The sequence below is a fragment of the Sminthopsis crassicaudata genome, chromosome 2 (genome assembly GCF_048593235.1).
Source record: "Sminthopsis crassicaudata isolate SCR6 chromosome 2, ASM4859323v1, whole genome shotgun sequence".
Classification (NCBI taxonomy): Eukaryota; Metazoa; Chordata; class Mammalia; order Dasyuromorphia; family Dasyuridae; genus Sminthopsis; species Sminthopsis crassicaudata.
The window spans coordinates 47,089,083-47,109,169 of record NC_133618.1 but is presented as its reverse complement, the minus strand read 5'-3'; the positions used below and the strand labels follow the sequence as shown (position 1 = coordinate 47,109,169).

The 20,087-nt window shown below is 40.6% G+C and overlaps 1 protein-coding gene and 1 pseudogene across 1 annotated transcript in view; one reads left to right on the top strand and one right to left on the bottom strand.

Annotated features, from left to right (window-relative positions):
- Nucleotides 1-935: 935 nt before the first annotated feature.
- LOC141552627 (5-formyltetrahydrofolate cyclo-ligase pseudogene) lies at nt 936-5,832 on the bottom strand (annotated as a pseudogene).
- Nucleotides 5,833-7,407: 1,575 nt separating this feature from the next.
- SNTB2 (syntrophin beta 2) overlaps nt 7,408-20,087 on the top strand; it is a 101,587-nt gene continuing 88,907 nt past the window's right edge. The window contains exon 1 of the mRNA XM_074286114.1: nt 7,408-8,014. Within this exon, the coding sequence (XP_074142215.1) occupies nt 7,450-8,014 (565 nt within the window). The 5' untranslated portion in view covers nt 7,408-7,449. The remainder of the gene's footprint in view (nt 8,015-20,087) is intronic.

Below are 20,087 nucleotides of genomic sequence, written 5' to 3'. Positions count from 1 at the left end.
ATAGATGGCAGAGCAGAAGTAAGGAGTACCTGAGTTCAAACCCACCCTTAGACATTTAATATTTCCTAACTGTATGACTCTGGGCAAGTCACTTAACCCCAAATGCCTTAAAAAAAAAAAAAAAATAGTTATTACCACATCAGAAAAAGGCTATTGTTCCTTAGGCAAAATATTGTCAGCCAACTTTCAACCCAAGGCAAATTTTCTTTCCAAGTCAGAAACCTCAAATAAATGGAGTAAGTTTATAATCGATATAGCATTAGAACTTGGCATTAGAATCTAGGAATGCTAACAAGTAACTTTCTATAATAAAGCATTTAGAGACTAATCATGGGGAATTATACAGTAAACTGCAAAATCAATGAGAAATTTCTATTGCATTCTTCATCATTTTAACTCACAAAAGCTATGAAGTGTTTAACCCAAAATTTCAGATTGGGTGAACAAAGAAAAGGATCAATAGTCATGATGAGTACTATTTGCCCTCTCTAAAGTCTGAACCAGGAACAAACATCAACAAAGTAATTAATATTGATCAAATTTTCCTATATGTCCTAGGAATTGGAGCAGAACCATTCAGGGACATGTTAGAATCTAGTAAAGTCCTGTTCTAATTGAATGTTTCAATTCTCTTCATACAAGTTGGATCATGGAATCTCATTCGTAATTTGCGGTTCAAAGGAAGTATAAAATTGTCATTTTAACATTAGGAAGTTAGGTAGAAAAAAAATCACTAAATGAAATGTTCACTTTTAACTAATATTCTATTATTTGTATTGCTAAAGATTTTTAACTAATATTTCACACTAAACCTTTTCTAATTATACCAATGGCAATCTAGTTCTTAGTAATACAAGGGTATGATTTTTGGATAGAAGGAAAGAGATGCGTTTTATTTTACAGAACTATAAAACCCAGATCATTGCACAGGGTTGTCACTGAGAACCAAAGTTTGTCTTCATAGAGAGTTCATCTATTCTCATATCATTTTCTCCAATGGGCATTGTACCACAGATCTGCTCCCTGAAAGCCAAACGATCATATAAAGCTTTCTTTTTTGTTGCTGTAAGCACCCGATTCAGGTAGATGTCATAATATGCTATCCTTTCCCCCTTCTCCCTTCCCAGGAAGTTGCCCTATTTGTCAAATCCAAGACCTGAGATGAAGATGAGATCCAGACCCCCTGTTGACAAAGCCATCATCACTGGGTAATGAATGTTTCAGGAAGTTTGGGGGAAGTAAAAAAATTTCTTCCACTGAAAATAACTTGACCATATCCATGTAGTTGCTCTTGAATTTCTATTAAGGGCTAAAGCATATTTTGCCATATTGAAAAATATCATTTATAATTTCTTCTATCTCAGTTTCATCCTGAATGTTTAGAAAGATTGAAATTCTTGGAGTCTCTTAATATTGTGAGCAATCATCTTCTCTGTCAGCAGACTGGACTGGAGGATCTGAGTATCTGCCAATCACTGCTTCCTCTCAGTCCATATAGAATTTTGGATTAGGTGTTTAATAAATACATGTTGTGGAGCAGCTAGGTGGTACAGTGGATAGAGCATCAGCCCTGAAGTCTGAACATGAGTTCAAATGTGACATCAGATACTTAATACATCTTAGCTGTGTGACCCTGGGCAAGTCACTTAACCCCACTTGCCTCAGCAAAAAGTAAAAAATAAATGCATATTAGGGGCAGCTAGGTGGCACAGTGGATAGAGCACCAGCCTTGAATTCAGGAGGACCGTAGTTCAAATATGATCTCAGACACTTAACACTTCCTAGCTGTGTGACCCTGGGCAAGTCACTTAACTCCAGCCTAAAAAAAAAAAAAAATGCATGTTGATTGATTGACTTCACCATTTAGAGCCTCAGTTTCCTCATCTATCAAATGGAAGGATTGAACTTGATGACTCCTAAAATCTCTCCAGGCCCTGATGTGCTAGATGCCATGGGGAATTCCCATATGAAGAAATAGAAGAAAGAATTTTTCCCCTTAGAATTTTATCTATAAGTAATCAAAAGGCCCATAAAAAAAAAAAAAAAACCCTAATAGTAATTATACCTGACAATATTTGTTCTCTAGTGTACAAGACATTGTACAAAGGGCACTGAGCAGCCATATTTGTAGAATTTGTAGGAACTACAATCAGCAATTAGAGAATGGCTTAGTGGATAGAACATTGGGCCTGAAGTTAGGAAGACTTGAATTAAAATCTTGATCTCAGACACTTATTAGCTTTGTGGCCCTTGGCAAATCACAGCCCTGTTTGCTTCAGTTTCCTCAATTGTAAAATGAGGATAACAACAGCACCTCCTTCCCATGGTTGTTGTGAGGAGCAAGTGAGATATTTGTAAAATACTTAGCACAGAGCCTGGCAAATAGTAGGCATTATATAAATACTAGATATTATTATTGTTGTTGTTACTGCTACTGTTACTATTATGTTTCTTAATAGGTCTTGAGTCTCAATGTCCTATTCTGTAAAATTGGGGTAATAACTTCTATCTGATCACAAGTTTTTATATGTGAATAATATCTAATATTTTTATATAAAGATAAAAAAATGACAGTCCCTTCTCTCAGTTCACCTGATGATCTCCAACATGTATGCAGATGAGCAAAATACCAAGTAAGATGTGTATGCTGATAAAAAAAAATTAAAAATCAGTATTATGGTATAAAAAAAAAAACAAAACATTAGAGTCCCAAGATGAGATCTAGACAAAATGTTCTAGAACAATTTAGTCAGTAGTTAATAAACAATTATTAAGTTAGGGGGGATACACACACAAACACACAAAATTCTAGCTCTTTAGGGCTTAACAATCTAATGGGAGAAAATACACAAAAGAATCTGAAAAGTTGTCGGGGAAGGGGAGTGAAAAAGCCAGAAATCCTAGTCATACAGCTGGGTGGAAAATGAAACATGTGTGTCCTGAGCAGAGGGTAGTGATGGGAGGTGGGTACTAAGGTTGATATGATCTTGCAGAATGATGAATCTTCCCAATGATGCAGTCCCTAGGGCACTGTGAAAAGTCAGAGAAATCCCAATGGAGTGCAGCCAGGTGGGAAATGAGATTCCAATTTGAGCAGAAACACAAGCTGGGGCAATCAGGACAGTTAATAAGTGACAACTGTGAAATGAGTGATGGAGAAAGTGAATCCAAGCTCACTGAGGACATATATTGTTAAACTTTTCCTTTAATGGTCTTCTCTTAAATCTGCTAGATGATTCCTAAATATTCCTAAAATTAAATGTAGAGTTCAGAAGGAAGATGGATTCCAACTGGGGCTGTTATATGGTGGAAAAACCCAGTAGTTTCCCAATTGAAGCCTGAATTCTAGTGCTAATTCTCACACTAACTCTAATTAGACTTTGATAAGTCTTCTTGGAGGAGGGAGTGAAGAACTCATTTTCACACAAAAGGAGGTAAATTAGTTTTAGGTCCCTTGAATTCCACCAGTCCAAGTCAGTTTAATGGAGAAGATAGAAGTTAAACCAAGTCTTTTAAGTTTTGGTAGGATTTCAATTTCTAGGGATACAAGAGGGAGGCAAACATTTTAGAAGTAAAGGCATATTTAAAGGGACAATGTATAAACCAGGTTAGCAGGTTAATTTAAGGAAATAGTGGGAAGAGGACAAAAGAGAAAACTGGGTTCAAATTATGGAAGATATTGAGTACAAAGCTAAAGTGTTTGCCAATATGGCAAAATTTCAAAACTAAAACAGAGAATCCCAATACTTTTTTTTTCTTAATATGACACTTTATTTTTGCTAAGTATTTTTTTATTAATTTTATAATTATAATTTTTTTGACTATATATGCATGAGTAATTTTTTTCATAACATTATCCCTTGTATTCATTTTTCCAGATTTTCCCCTCCCTCCCTCTACTCCCTCCCCTAGATGACAGGCAATTCCAAACATTTTACATGTGTTACAGTATAACCTAGATACAATATATGTGTGTAAATCCAATTTTCTTGTTGCAAGTTAAGTATTGGAATCCTAATACTTTTAAAAAGAGTGGAAACATTCTGACCATCTGAATATAAACATTTCTCTATTACATCTCAATTTTATGTAATTTGTTTTCTTGCTTATCACCTAACTTTCCAGATATCTAAATAGGTCTCTAGGGGCTGCGTTATTTAGTTGGAGTAAAGGCAAAAATAAGTTTATGTGTGTGTGTGTGAGGAGAGACAGAGAGACAGAATGATTGATTTCAGCCTCTACAGGACCATTGGGCATATCTAAATCCTAGGATGCTTTTTTGCAGTGGATTTAGAGAAGGTCTGGTTTGTTTAGCTTTGATAAAATTTGCAACTTGGAAAATCCTGTCTTAATTGCAAAACCAAATCCTATTTTAATGATTTTTAGTAAGACATGTGCTTTGAATCATATCTTAATGGGATTGATAAATAGATTTTTTTATTATTATTATAGCTTTTTATTTAGCACATATATGCATGGGTAATTTTTCAACATTGACAATTGCCAAACCTTTTGTTCCAATTTTCCTCTCCTTCCCCCACCCCCTCCTCCAGATGGCAGGTTGACCAATACATGTTACATATGTTAAAGTATAAGTTAAATAAAATATATGTATACATGTCTGACTAGATTTTTAAAAAATGAACCCTTCTTTGAGACTTTGAGGAGGAGTTAAGTGGTGCTGAAAATAGAGCACTGGGTGTGCGATCAGGGAGACAGGAGTTAAAATCTGGCCTCAGACATTTTACTAACATTTGATCCTGGGCCAGTCAATTAACCTCTGTTTGCCTCTATTTCCTCAACAATAAAAGTATCCACCTTCTTGGGGTATAGCCAGGACCAAATGAGGTAATATTTTTGTAAAGTGCTTAGCAAAATATTTGGCACACAGGTGCTTAATAAATATATCTTCTCCTTTTCCTCCCACTCCTCTTCCTTTGAGACTATTTAGATTAAAACGCTCACACTCTTAAGTGTACAGAGAACTGGAAACTGGATTTGCTGTCCTCAGTGACCTAAATTCAAATTCTATTTCCAACCCACCTTAGGTATGGGACTTCTATATGGGTACTTGTTGTATCTATAAGGGTTGATCCAGATAATGTAGCCTTGTAAAATGGGAACTGGATATGTGATTTAATAGATTTGGGGAATTCCCAGGTGAGGAAACTCTCTTCACCAAAGGAGGGCAGCACCTTAACTATCTTAGAGTCGCCTAGATCGTGGAGTGATTAAGTGACTTTGTTGGGGGAGACATGAGCACAGGTTAAGGGAGGGTCACAGCCAGTATTCAGTCCCCTTGCCTTTAAGGGCAGTCTTGTATCCATTACACTATAAATATTATTCATTCATCAAAGATTATCTGCCAGACACTGTGCTTAGGGGTCTTACACCCCTTTGCTGGGCTCTAGAGATAAAATGGAAAAACCTACCCTCCAGAATCTTACTGGGGATTTACAATTATTTTGCAGTCTGCCAAAATGCTGGAGTCGCATACTCTCTGAGACATTTGTGAAACTCAAATCATAGGTCTCTGTTCTTCTGATAATTCTACTTAATTCTCTTTAAATCATAAGAGGGTTCCCTATCGGCGAAATGAATGCAGATCCAAAGAGTTCCCTAAAATGACCAAAAAAAATTCACAGAACCTCTTTTTTTTCTCTCCCATGGACACGTAGAGCCTTTGGAAGTTACAGGTATCAGCACCTACTGATCCATGATTGCAGTCTGTTTTGATCTCAATTCACCTTTACAAGAATTATTATTGCTCCCTTGGGACTGTGGGGGAAATGTGTCAACCTCACCTCTGGTGCTGGAAGCCAATCTGACCATCTTGCCGCCTATAGCTCTTTTATTTGTCTCTGCTAGACACCAAAGGGGTTTGAGCTCTGTGAGCTCAGGAAGAAGCCTGCAGGATGTGGGGCCCAGGCAACCCAATTTCATGGGCTAATAAAGAGATTACCAGATGGAATTTTAATTTTGCCCAGTTACATTTCTATTAAGACATCTGGCTGAAATGGCTCAATTTTCTTGGTTGAGGGATAAGAAGACAGCTAGAGCCCTGAATTTGGAGGCAGCCCAGCTGGCTTCAGAATATTCTAAGGAGGGAGCAGGGCCAGTCTCAATGGATGGGGCTTAGCTTCATCCTCTGTTAATGCAAGGATCACACTCTAAAGTCCCCTGGAGCTCTGCCATTCTGAATTCTGACCACTTCTGACATTCCATGTCTATTGGTCCTCCCAACTCTAACATTTCATATTCCTTTTCTCCCAGCCTGACATTCCATGTTATCGGCTCTCTTCCCACCATGACCCTGTATTCCAGGCTCCCTCCCAGCTCTGACCTTCTACGTTCTAAGCTCTCCCTCACAACTGGCACCGCTCTCTAAGCTTCCTCTCAGCGTAGTCATTCTGTCTTAAGCCGAGTCTCTAAGCTCTCTCCCAACCGGGGCACCATGTTCTAAGCTCCCCCTGCCCAGACGGGAGAGGCACCTGAAGCGCCTTCCCAGCTCTCCCCAGCCCAGACTTTCCGGGCTCTCTGAGCGCCCTCCCAGCTAGGACACTTTGTTCTAAGCTGCCCCGGCCCGGACTTTCTGGGCTCTCTCTCTGAGCGCCCTCCCAGCTAGGACACTTTGTTCTAAGGTGCCCCGGCCGGGACTTTCTGGGCTCTCTCTCTGAGCGCCCTCCCAGCTAGGACACTTTGTTCTAAGCTGCCCCGGCCCGGACTTTCCGGGCTCCCTAAGCGCCCTCCCAGCTAGGACACTTTGTTCTAAGCTGCCCCGGCCCAGACTTTCCGGGCTCTCTGAGCGCCCTCCCAGCTAGGACACTTTGTTCTAAGCTGCCCCGGCCCGGACTTTCTGGGCTCCCTAAGCGCCCTCCCAGCTAGGACACTTTGTTCTAAGCTGCCCCGGCCCGGACTTTCTGGGCTCTCTCTCTGAGCGCCCTCCCAGCTAGGACACTTTGTTCTAAGCTGCCCCGGCCCGGACTTTCCGGGCTCTCTCTCTGAGCGCCCTCCCAGCTAGGACACTTTGTTCTAAGCTGCCCCGGCCCGGACTTTCTGGGCTCTCTCTCTGAGCGCCCTCCCAGTTAGGACACTTTGTTCTAAGCTGCCCCGGCCCGGACTTTCCGGGCTCCTTAAGCGCCTCCCCAGGCCAGATTTTCTGGACTCCCCAAGCACCCTCCCACTGAGACACTGTTTCAAACTGCTCCAGCCCCGACTTTTTGATTCCCTAAACAACCTCCCAGCAGTGACCTTGCGCTTGTGGATCGCAGAAGTTTCAGCTCCCCCAAGAGCCACAGTCAGCCCCCCCCCCTTCCCGGAAGCGGCCCCGCCCCCGCGGTAAAAGGAGGAGTGGGCGGGGCCGCTCATGAATAATGGATTCTCGAGCATGGGGGCGGGGCCTCGCCCCCGCAGGCGGGAAGGGGGAAGCGCCGGGACTCCCGGTCTGGAATGAGGCTGGCCTCGGCGGCGGCGGCGGCACCCGGGCCGGCCATGGCGGTGTGGACGAGGGCCACCAAAGCGGGGCTGGTGGAGCTGCTGCTGCGGGAGCGTTGGGTGCGGGTGGTGGCCGAGCTGAGCGGCGAGAGCTTGAGCCTGACCGGGGACGCGGCGGCTGAGACGGACCCCCCGCTGGGGCCGGCGCTGGCCGCCTTCAACGGCCTCCCCAACGGCGGCGGCGGCGGCAGCGGCGGGGACTCGCTGCCCGGCAGCCCGAGCCGCGGCCTGGGCCCGCCCAGCCCTCCCGGGGCCGCGGCCGGGGGCTCCCCTCCCGTGCGACGCGTGCGGGTGGTGAAGCAGGAGGCGGGCGGCCTGGGCATCAGCATCAAGGGCGGCCGCGAGAACCGGATGCCGATCCTCATCTCCAAGATCTTCCCCGGGCTGGCGGCCGACCAGAGCCGAGCTCTGCGACTGGGCGACGCCATCCTGTCGGTGAACGGGACCGACCTGCGCCAGGCCACCCATGACCAGGCCGTGCAGGCGCTCAAGAGAGCCGGCAAGGAGGTGCTGCTCGAGGGTGAGTGGGGACCGGGGCGGGCGAGCCGTGGGCTTCGGGGAGCCGGCGAGGAGGGGCTGCTGGAGGTAGAGTGGGGACCGGGGCAGGGGGGACGGGGAGCCAGCGAGGGATCTGACGAGGGACTGGACTTGAGGAACGTCTCTGAAGCGAGCCAGCCACGAAGTGCTGCTGGAGAGTGCGGGGGGGCTTGGGAGGAGGCGAGCACGGGCTTTGAGGAGGGACTGGGGGGAGGGGGGCGCGCTGAAGTGAACTGGCCTGGAGGCGCTGCTGGAGGGGGAGTGGGGACCTGCGGGAGACGGGCACGGGCTTTGGGGAAGGACGGGACTGTGCGCACTGGGGGTACCGAGTAGAAGCGAGCGGACTAAGCGATACTGCTGGAAAATGAGTGGGAACCCGGGGGAGGCGAGCACAGGCTTTGGAGAGGGATGGGATTGGCGAGCTGACTGGGAGGTGCTGCTGGAAAGCGAGTGGGATTGGGGCGGGGGTGGTGAGACTAGCGTGGGACTGCGAGAGCCTCCGCCGGAGCAGAGCCTGGCTTCGGCCTCCTGCCCTCCTCCCCGCTGCCTTGCTTGTCCCCCCTAGAACTCATACCCGGCGGGAATCCTCTACCTAGTAACTGTAGGTTTCTGGTTGGCAGCTGGGCATTTGGGGAAACCCTGAGGACTCTTGCTGGAAAAGTTCAGTAACAACTGAAAGGTTTTATTCGGGTTTGTTTGGGGCGAGACGGAAACTTCTAAATGTTTCCGTGGGATACTTTTTCATCATTTCTTAAGCTTTGGCTTTCTCCTTGTATGACACCTATTGGATTTAACTGGAGAAGTACCAGCCTGCAACCGACTTCAGTTCTTATTCCTCGCTTCTCTAGATGGTTTTAAAAACAAACAAAAACCCATGCTTGTGTACCTTTGGGCTGACCACCAAAATGCTGATTAATTTATGGGAATTTAAGCCACCATTGGTTCTCAACAATAACCCTACAAGAGCATCGTTCTTCATTGAGGGTAGAAGGCTGAAAAGGCAAGTTTGTTTCGCTAATGAGCTTTAGTTTACAATGAAGGCACACTGAGTTTAAAGGTTTATTGCCAAGAGTTTTGTCTCTTTTGTTTAGCTTACAAAAGTTTGCTGCCAGTCTGTCATGTTTTTTAGAGGCTTTTAAAAATTAGAAACTTAAAATGGTAAAACTAAGTTCAATGGTAGACTGGAAAATTCAAAATTAAACTTTAACTGCACGTATTACTTATGAAAGGCAGCCCATACTAGTGGATAGAAAACTAGCCCCCAAACCTGGAAAACCTGGGTTGAAATCCATCTTTTTGACAAGACTTCCATGACTCTTGGCGATGTGACTTAACTTTTCAGTGCTTCAGGCAACTCTTAATACAGTAAATTGCAAAGAAGGTGCTGACCTGTTCTAGTAGGGGAAGTTAGTCACTGTAGGTTTTCTAAAACAATGAAATCACATGTATGTGTAATTCTTATCCTTACTCATTATTTACATACATTATTGTTAATTTATTTTTGCTCCGAAGAGTCACGTTTAAACATAGTAAATATGTAATCAAATGAGGACTGTAGACTTTGCATAAAACTTGTGAAAGTAAAACTTAAGAAATTCAAAATGAGTCAGCAGTGCAACAGACTTTGTGGTTTTACAATATTGAGAGGTATAATGTGCACAAAATGGGAGTCTATCCACTTTAGTCATTTAGATTTAGATGCCAATTAAGGCATTGTGATCAGCTCTGGGTACCATATTTTAGGAAAGACCACATTTATTGACAAACTTGGAGAGCAAAGACCACATTTATTGACAAACTGGAGAGAAACCAGAGAAAAGCCACCAAAAAGGTCAGGGGCCTTGAGAACTTACCCTTAGGGGATCCTTTGAAAGAAAGAAAGATGTGATATCTTTATAACTATTTGAAGATCTCTCATACGGAAGTAGAATTAGACTGGTTCCATTTGTCTCCAGAAAGCAAAACGAGGAAAAGTGGGTCTAACAAAAAGACAGATTTAGGCCTTGATCCAAAGGAAAACTTCCCAATAATTTTAATTGTCCAATGTGACTTGGAAGGTAGATTTCCTTTCACTAGACTTCTTGAAGTGGAGGGTAAGCTGATTTAATTATGGATTAGATAAAATGGTCTTCTGATACTGAGATTGTATATAGTATTAAGGTGATAAATTTTATCTGGAATCTAATTAGAAACAGCATTCACAGAAAATAGAAGGCCTGTCTTGGAGTCAGGAAAATCTGGATTCAACTCATTCCTCTTGAAACAAAGTAATTGTGTGACTATAAGTAAGTCACTTAATGTCTCAACAATTAACATTTGTTAACAATAAATATGTTACAGATTTGCCTAATTGAAGAAAATTTCCATACCTGGATCTCTCCATACTGATGAAATCACAGGACTAGACTGAAAAAAAATCTGGCATGTTTCAAAAATAAAGAAGAAATGGAATGATTCTTTTAAGAGACCTGTGGATAAATTTTAATAGTTTTGTGAACTTGGATGGAAAAAATACATCCTTATTCTAATATAATTAGTTTTCTCCATAGTCTTATGGTTTTTTATTTTATACATTTAAAAACATTTTGTGAAAGAATATATAGACTATATCAGGCTGTCAAAGGAATCCTTGACACACACAAAAAAGGCTAAAAACCCCTGTTTCCAAGAAGAGGGAGAAGTGTATGTGGAAGTGACCCATCAAGGGGATTTTAATGGACAAATCACTTTATATAGAAATGTTTGAATTAATCTTTTTATGCATTGATTCAGCAAGCATTTGTTAAGCATGTATTGAATCCACATTATACTGGCTGCTGGAGATTGAGAGGAAAAAAAAATTGGTTTTTACCACCTAGGAACTTAAATTTTGTTGGAGAAGAAAACGTCTTCATAGATAAATAACTACAAAATAAAATTTTGGCATTGGCACTAACAACTCGGAGTGGGTATCAGGGAAGGTCTTATGTAGGGGTTGGCCCTTGTGTTGAGCTTATCTTTATTTCACTTACTGATTTCATTCAGTCATTTCTTAGGTGTCACCTTCATACTTAATGCACAGCATTGTACTATGGCCAATGAAAAAGAAGTAAAATATTTCCTTATAATTTAGTTGGTATTTTATGTATTTGTATCCATTTTCCCCAAGGGCAAAAAAAATGTCAATTGTAGGTATAGCTATAAAAGCATAAGAGTTTGAGGATAATCATTCAAGGAAGAAAGGCTGCTTGAAAGAGGAGAATTTTGAGCCAGATCTTAAAAGAAGTGATGCAGATGTAAAATAGAGGCAAGATAGGAGGGCATACTAGACACGAGAAATGTAGGAACAAAAAGAGAAAGGCAGAAGAGACTAACCAACAAACTAGAAGTTGAGATAATTCTGACAAAGGTGTTTTCACTTGTTCCCAAGTAGATCACGAATATTTGGAAAAGGGTACTTTGGTGTAAGTAAATGACACACTTACACACACATATACACACACCTACTCACATGTGTATCTGTATATATACTGGTTGGAATTAGTTAACTAGTTTTTATTTATTTTTTATTTTCATTATTCACTTTTATTTAACATCTATTTAATAATCATATAACCTAATTAAAGTATATTAATAATTATTATTTACTTTAATGTTAATAAGCAGGGTAAAATGATTTTTTTTTTTTTTGGTGGCTCAGGCACAGTTTTTATTTTCTATTGAATCTAAACAGGTAGCCATAACTCTTATAGGTACTAAGCATATATTAAATACCTATTATTATATAAGATGCTGTGCAGTGTATTGGGACTTCAAAGTCAACAGCACAGTTCCTGACCACAAGGAGTTCTCTTGAAAGAAATAACATCTGTAGATAGATACAGTAATTTTGTGGGATGGAAAGTACTAGCAGCTTCAAACATGTGAGCTGAAACTTGAACTAAACTAGAGATTTTATGAGATAGAAGTGAGGAAGGAGTCTGTTAATATAAGGGAATCTTTCAAAAACCAAGAGCTTTGAGATGGCACATAGCAAGCAAGCCAGTTTGGCTGAACAATAGAGAACTTGATAGAAACTAAAGTGTGATTAATGGATCTGTCAATCAAGACAGACTTATTAAGCACCTACTGTATACTAGGCATTGATTGGGCTAAGTGCTTGCAATACAAATACCAAAATGAAAGATAGTGGTGGAAGACCACACACTGAAAAGTTGAGGGGTTGGGGAAGGTACCTGGTTACCTTATAATGCAAAACATTTAATGAAATAACATGACTTTTTTTTTTTCCTGAGGCAGTTGGGGTTAAGTGACTTGCCCACACAGTTAGGAAGTATTAAGTGTCAGAGAGTAGATTTGAACTCAGGCCCTCCTCACATTAGGACCTTATCACTGAGCCACCTAGCTGCCCCTGTGACATGACTTTATTAAATTAACCTAAATTAAAACCTTTTTTTTTTAATTTATGAACTTGATAAAGTGGAAAAAGCAGTCCAAATTGTTTTCTTTGTTTGAATTTGCAGTCTAATAACTTCTACTATATTTGCTAACAATCAAAAAGAAATAAAACAACCCTATAATAAGATTACACTAATCCTAGGTGTTTTGTTTTTTTTTTTGTATTGATAAACTAGTATTAAAATTATTATTTTGGTGTAGAGTGTATATATGATCAAAATAGACTTTCAAATGGTTGAAATGAGAATAAAATGCCAAGGAGTTAGGGTTCATTGCCACTTTCTCAAATTCAGGATCCTTTCTCTTTTTTTCTGACTGACTTACTTTTTGTTTCTACATACAACCAAGCTTGTGCTCCTTTTCTGAATTCCCAGCATAATTTTACCACCTTTTTCTTGATGTCTCTTCCTGACTTAATTACTTTTTGTTCAGAAAGTCTCCTATAGTACAACCATACTTGTGCTTCTCTTCTGAATTCCCAGCATCATTTTTCCACCTTTTTCTTTTATGTCTCTTCTTCATCTCCATACTTAGGTAGTGGAGCCTTGACTCCCCAATGAGAGTGAATTTATATTCACTCCTAGCAACATTATCCTTGATACCTCATGATTTGTAACAAACTAATTAAAAAAAAAAAGCCGATTTTTGCAACTCTCCCCCAGAAGGAGCTGGAATGCCTTTTTTTTTTTTTTTTTTTTTTAATTGATAGCAATGTGAATTATAGATGTAAATGAGTCTCTTCAGTAAGGTTCTGTAGCCATCTACTAAATGTTTATTTAGTTTGGTTGCTTTTTGTGTGAGATTTAAGGGGTATCCTGGTATTGGATGAGAAAGCCTTATGGATTAATATAGTCAAGTCTCTTAACCGTTTGACCTATCTATCTTTACAGCAGCCCAAAGAATGATCTGAGGAGATCAAGCACACTGTACAAATATAGGAGCAGTCTAGTTGAGGTTTCCATAGGCCAAAAATATCATTACTTTGAGGTGATTCTAAAAAAATAACTTCTCATCCAAAATCTTTTAAATTACTTATTTTAGAATAAATAGTTCTGTTAGTCATCCCCTGTATTATGCTACCCTGATGAGTAACATTTTTGTGATATTATGATATTGTTAATATTTAATATTATGTTGGTGAAACCCTGATGTAATGTTATTCAGCCAATCATCTATTTGTAATTCTTAATGACTAAAGGCCCTTCTGATTGTTTGTTGTTTTTTACAAATACTGTATTTTAAAGGGCCATTTAGACATCTGAGAACCTGGGTTTAAAGCCCAGCTAGGCCATTGGCTCTCCAGGCCTCCCCTGCTTTATTTGTCAAATGAATTGTTTAGCTTAGGAAGATCCCTAAGCATCCTTACCCCACTAAACCTAACATCTGTGAATGATGGTATATGTTGGTATAAAATGTACCAGTTCTACAGAAGGCAATAGAGGTTAAGGGTGAGAAGGATGTGACTTAATAGGAAATTTTAGTTCAGTTTCATCTGCAGCTTGTTGCATTAGCAACATTTTTCAACCCCAAATCCTCAGATTTTGGAAAAAAGGTGTAGTATTTTGCTAGTAGTTCTAACACTCATTCAATAAACATCATCATTCAGTTGTCTGACTCTTCGTGATGGACTGCATTTGTATTTTTTCGGCAGATAGTGGAGTAGTTTGCTATTTCCTTCTCCAGCTTAATTTACAGATCTGAGGCAGGCAGGGTGAAGTGACTTGCCCACGGTCACACAGCTAGTCTGAGTGTCTAGTGTCTAAGGCTGGATTTGAAAACTCAGGTCTTCCTGACTCCAGCTCCAGTGCTCTACCCACTGTACCACCTGGCTTCTCTAAACCCCAAATATTAGAAAAACATAAAAAAAATTAGGCATTGTCTTGGCTAATTCTTTCTTTGAATGCTTCCTTTCTCAAAAACAGTTAAAATCAGGGGATATACTTCAAGTTGCAGTTCCCTGATTTTAACTATAGAACATAGACTCTGTGCATTTTCCACTGGGTTGGGATAGGGAATGAGTCATGAGGGTAGAGATGTTGTTTGAAATTACATAACTATCCTAGCACAATTCATCAACGTGCTGTCATTGGGGGTAGTGGTTTTGAAACATTGAAAAATACAATTTATGTTTGATACAATGATACCACGAGTAGTCATGCACTGCAAAAAGATGAGACAGGACTCCAATGTTCAAAAATATCTATAGTAGTTGCACAAATTAGGGAAGGGTCAAACAAATTATGGAATGTTATTGCACTGTAAGAAATGACAGAAGGGAAGGATTCATATAACCATATTTCACAAAGTGAAATTGAAAGAATCAGGAGAACAGTTTACACAGTGAGCACAAGGCATGTAAAGCAAAACAACTAGTTAAGACTGACCAATTATTATTAATTCAGTGACCAAACCCAGCTGCAGGGGAATGACAATGAGACCTGCTACCAGCCAGAGGGGTAGAGTGAGACATATGATTTTGCACATAGCTTTGTTTTGCTGTGCTTTTTTTTTTTTAAATAATAGCTTTTGGGGCAGCTAGGTGGCATAGTGAATACAGCACCAGCCCTGAAGTCAGGAGGTTCTGAGTTCAAATTTGGTCTCAGACACTTAACATTTCCTAGCTGTGTGACCTTGGATAAGTCACTTCACCCCAGTTGCTTCAGCCAAAAAAAAAAAAAAAATAGCCTTTTATTCCAAATGCATGCATGCAAGGATAGTTTTTAACATTCATCCTTGCATAACCTTGATCCAAAATTTTTTCTTCTTCTCCTTCCCCCACTCCCTCCCCTAAATAGCAAGTAATCCAATATAGGTTAAACATGTACAATTCTTCTATACATACATCCACAATTATCTTGCTGCACAAGAAAAATTAGATCAAAAAGGAAAAAAGAGAGGAAATAAAAAGCAAATGACAATTAAAAAAAATAATATGTTAAGATCCATATTCAGTCCCCATGGTCCTCTCTGTGGGTGCAGATGGCTCTCTCTATCACAAGTCTATTGGAATTACTGGCTGTGCTTTGTAACAAGAGAGTTTTTAAAAATTGGGGAATGCTTAAGAGAGGGAGACCATTAATGAGTGTGGTAACAAAAGAAAAGCGGCTTTGAAACTTTGAAATGCACAAAAGAGACCATCAGGAAATTCAGAAGGGATATGGATAAGCTACCTGGGACAGCTTAGAAACCAACTCTCACATTACTGTGGTGATTCACTGTTTTCCACAATCCTCTTTTTCTGTTCTTCTTTGAATATAGAAATATTCATGTTTGTTAAATTCTGAATAAAAATTTTTTTTCCCCCAAATTAAAGACAACTCTGAGGTTAACACTTTTATACACTTCTCAGATTGGCTAAGAGGACAGGAAAAGATAATGATGAATGTTGCAAGGGATGTGGGAAAACAGACACTGATACATTGTTGGTGGAGTTGTGAAATGATCTAATGATCAACCAATCTGCAAAGCAATTTGGAACTCTTCCCAAAGGGTTATCAAACTGTGCATACCCTTTGACCCTTTCTACTGAGCTTATATCTTCTGTTTTTTTTTTCCCCTTTCCCATTATTTTCCCCTTTTGTTCCGATTTTCTTCCCTCAACATGATTTACAAAGAAATTGGTATTTAAGAAATATACATACATAATCAGAAATAAAATAAATATTAAAAACAAAAATATTGATAGCTGAAGAGGCCATGTTCAATCATGCTTTTCTCTCCATGAGCCTGTCTCCCAATTCCTGGTATGAGGCACATAGGAGTTAATAAAGGCTTCTTGATTCATTGAATAGATACTTCTTTTTTCAGTAAAGTAAGTGGTCCTTATTTAAGGATATGGAAAGCCAGGTCCAAGGTCATGGCAGGGCGAAGTATTTGTGATTTACTGGTGTGGTTAGTCCCTGGCGGGAAGTGCTAGATGTGAGTTATATGATTGGGGAGTAAGAGTTGTTTGACCTGCAGATTTAAGGGAATTGCTCAATGTTGTGGTTTTAGCGAGCCGGGCCTTCCATCTGTGCTCACCATAAGCCAAAGCCAGGAGAGCACTCGGACTGAGACTCAGATCTCCTGGATGCTTCTTTGGGCACTCTGGGTTATTTTTTGTTAGGCATTGTGGGGGTTCTAAAAAGAAATCCAATTGAAGAGGAAACCCCAATCTTAGATTGTGCAGTTCTGGCTACACGTGGGACAGAAGGTCAGGGATGTGGCCAGAGGCGTCTGACCAGGAGAAGGGCATCTCCGGCAAGGCTGAGCCGTGGCCGTGTGTAGGGGGGTGACAAGGAGCCTGAATATGACATGGGGATGTCTGTGTTAGACAGAAACTGGAAAGGGACTTTGAACTCTTTGTTCTTTAGGAGGAAGCAGAGGAGTATTTGGGGGGAAACCACTGTGGTGCTTGGCCTGGGGATATGAGGCATTGTCTTAGGTTTGACAACAAGAATCAGTAGCATTTATAGAGCGCCTGTTGTATACCAGGAGCTATGCCAAGGGCTTTACAAATGTTATCTCCTTTGGTCCTTCCAACCCTAGAAGGGAGGTGCTTACTTCATCAACAATTCCCAGTTGAAGAAATTGAGGGAGATTAAATAGCCTGCCCAGAGTCCCATAGCTAGGGTCTGGACCCAGAACTCAATCCACTGTAGCTGACCTTTAGATAGTGCTCTGGATAGAGGTGTGAAGTTATGAGGGCCTGGCTTGGGTGGGGGATCGACTATGGAATGACTTTTAAGATTTTCTGCCTCTGAAACAGATTGTTCCCCTTGATAGAAATGGGGAAGTTGAGAAGAAAACCCATATGCAGGTCAGTATCTTCATCATGTACTGTGACAGATTCTCTAGCTATATGGAACTGTGTAGTGATGATTGAAAAGGCAGACTTTGACAATTGTCAAAATAAGACATTCTTGGGAACTTTAGAAAGAGCAGTTTCATTTTGTAAGGGGGTAGAGAAATAAGGAAGAGACCCAGTAGAAGCAATTTTCTTAGACAACTTTTGCTTTCTTTTTAAAATTTTCTTGCCTCTTAATAATATTTTATTTTTTCCAATGAGACGTAAAGATCGTTTTCAACAGTTACTTTTATGTGATTTTGAGTTCTAAGTTTTTTTCTCCCTCCTTTTTCTTCCCTTTCCGCCACCCAAGACAGCAAGCAATCTGCTATAGGTTATACATAAAGTATGCAAGCATATAAAACATATTTCTACGTTAGTCATCTTGTGAAAAAAGAATTGGAACAAAAGGGAAAAACCAAAAATAGTGGAAATAGTATGCTCTGGTTGCATGCAGACTCCGTAGATCTTTCTCTGGGAGCATCTTCCCTGAGTCTTGGAATCCTTTGATAGCTTGTTCTAGGAGTTTTGAAAGGCAAGAAAGATAGGAGAGCTTGAGAGGAAGGTAGGGGAAGGTTTTTGAAGGATAAGAAAGATCTGCCCATGCATGTGATCAGTAAGGAATGAGCTGGCAGGTAGTCAGCTTCATGTGGGAATGCTGTCAGCTGAATGCTGGTGTAGATACTTGAGCGGATACAGAAAAGGACCAATCTTAAGAACTGGGTAGGAGTCCAACCCAAGCTAAGGGAAAGAAATTCCTCTAATGGCCAACCAGTGGTTTTCTAACCAGTCTCGGAGGACCCCCCCAGGGAGGAATCTTTCCCACCCATTCCACTTGGGAGCAGCTTTCTTTGTAGGAACGTTTTCTCCTTCAGCTCTTAACCTGGGGCCTGGCTACTTGGAGCCTCTTATTAAGTGCTTCTAACTTGGCTAAATCTAGCTGGAGCTGCCTCCTTGGACTTCCTATCTATTGTTCTTACTTCTGCCTCTAGGAAAGAAATAGGAAGCAGAGTCCCCATGGACTATATCCTTACTCAAGTGGCCTAGTTTAACAGCTAATTAAAGAGAGACACAAAGGAAAAGTCGGAGAACTTCTTCAGAGAGATTTATAAATGGGTGTAAATTCTTTTGTTGGTGTTCATTTTAGTCACTTAGCCTTCCTGACCCCATTTGGCTTGGCAGAGATAGTGGAATGGTTTGCCATTTCCTTTTCCAGTATGTTTTACCGAAGGGGAAACTGAGACAGCTCTCCACTGCACCACCTTGCTACCTAAGTTCTTTTACATGATTGTAGTACATTATGTATTGCAAATGCATTCTGGTCTAAAGCCCTGCTTTGATGCTCACTTAATCAACCAGCATTAGTAATGGCCTGCTAGGTGACAGGTATTGGACTAAGCACTGGGGATTCAAAGACAAACTGGAAATATTATACCTGCCATGAATCAACAAGCTTCTGTTAATCCTCATGCTTTGGGCCAGGCCCTCTGCTGGGAGATGGACTTTCAGAGAGAGGAACAAACAGTCCTTCCCTTGGAGGACCTCTGGAGGTGAAGGACCAGTCTGTTGGAGGAGGCAGCTCCTGGGGCTGAGCCTGAGGGAGATGGAGATGTTCCAAGAGACACATTGGAGGAAGAGCAGCAGAGAAATGGAAGGAGCTCTTGTTCCTTGGGGTCAGGACTAGGAGAAGTGGTTCCCTTCTGCAGAGAAGCATCCTCCGCTAGGCAGAAGAGCTTAACTATTAGGGCTGGAATGGGCTGCTTTTCCATATAGCTTTAATTTGGGGGCATCTGATTTATGTGATGCCTTATTCTTTAAAGAAAAAAATTTGCATATTCAAGAAATCATTTCAAATAAGGACTTCTACCAGTTTATAGGTATCCTGTGAATTGGGTTTTAGGATGTACGATCGATGTTCGTTTATGTGTATGGTACAGTGGACTTTTAATATGACAGCTGGAGGATTTATTAGATAAATGGTTAATTTTTCTACATAAAATTCATAGCTTTCAAAGGCAGTATGATGATTTCTCTGATAAGAAGGCTAGTTTCCTTTCAGAACTAAATGTAGGGCTTTCTAGCTAAAATATTGCTTTCCCTTGAAGGTTTTATTAGTGACAATAACATAATAAATTCAGTTATCTGGCCTAAGAACTCCATTGTAAATTTTATCCATTGCTTGTTAGCTACTTTAAAATAAGGTGATTATCTTAACACTTCCTAGCTGTGTGACCCTGGGCAAGTCACTTAACCCCAACCTCAAAAAAAAAAAAAAGGTGATTATAAATTTATTTTTATTTAAAATAATATTTATATATTTTAAAAGGTTACATGTCACTTTATATCCTTTTGTCATAGAAATAATTTATTTCCTCATGAAAATAAGGAAATTAAGATGGAGAGAAGTAGTCATATTATTTGCTAGTTTTTTTGTTTTTTTTTTTGCTAAATCAGTTATTCTTTTTTTAAACTGCATCTTATTGATGCATTTTACTATACTTCATCATCCAGTTATTTGCATCCTATCTCCTCTGGTTTACACCTTTACTCTAGGCAAAGAAAAGCAATTAAGCAAAGCCTCTGATTCAGAAACTTTTTTTTTCCTTCCCCTGAAGCTGGGGTCACACAGCTAGGACTTGTTAAGTGTCTGAGATCTGATTTGAACTCGGGTCCTCCTGAATTCAGGGCTGGTGCTTTATCCACTGCACCACCTAACTGCCCCGACACATCAATCATTTTAAGGTCCCCTGACCTCGGGGTGCTTTTATTCTAACAATCTATCAGTGATTATAAA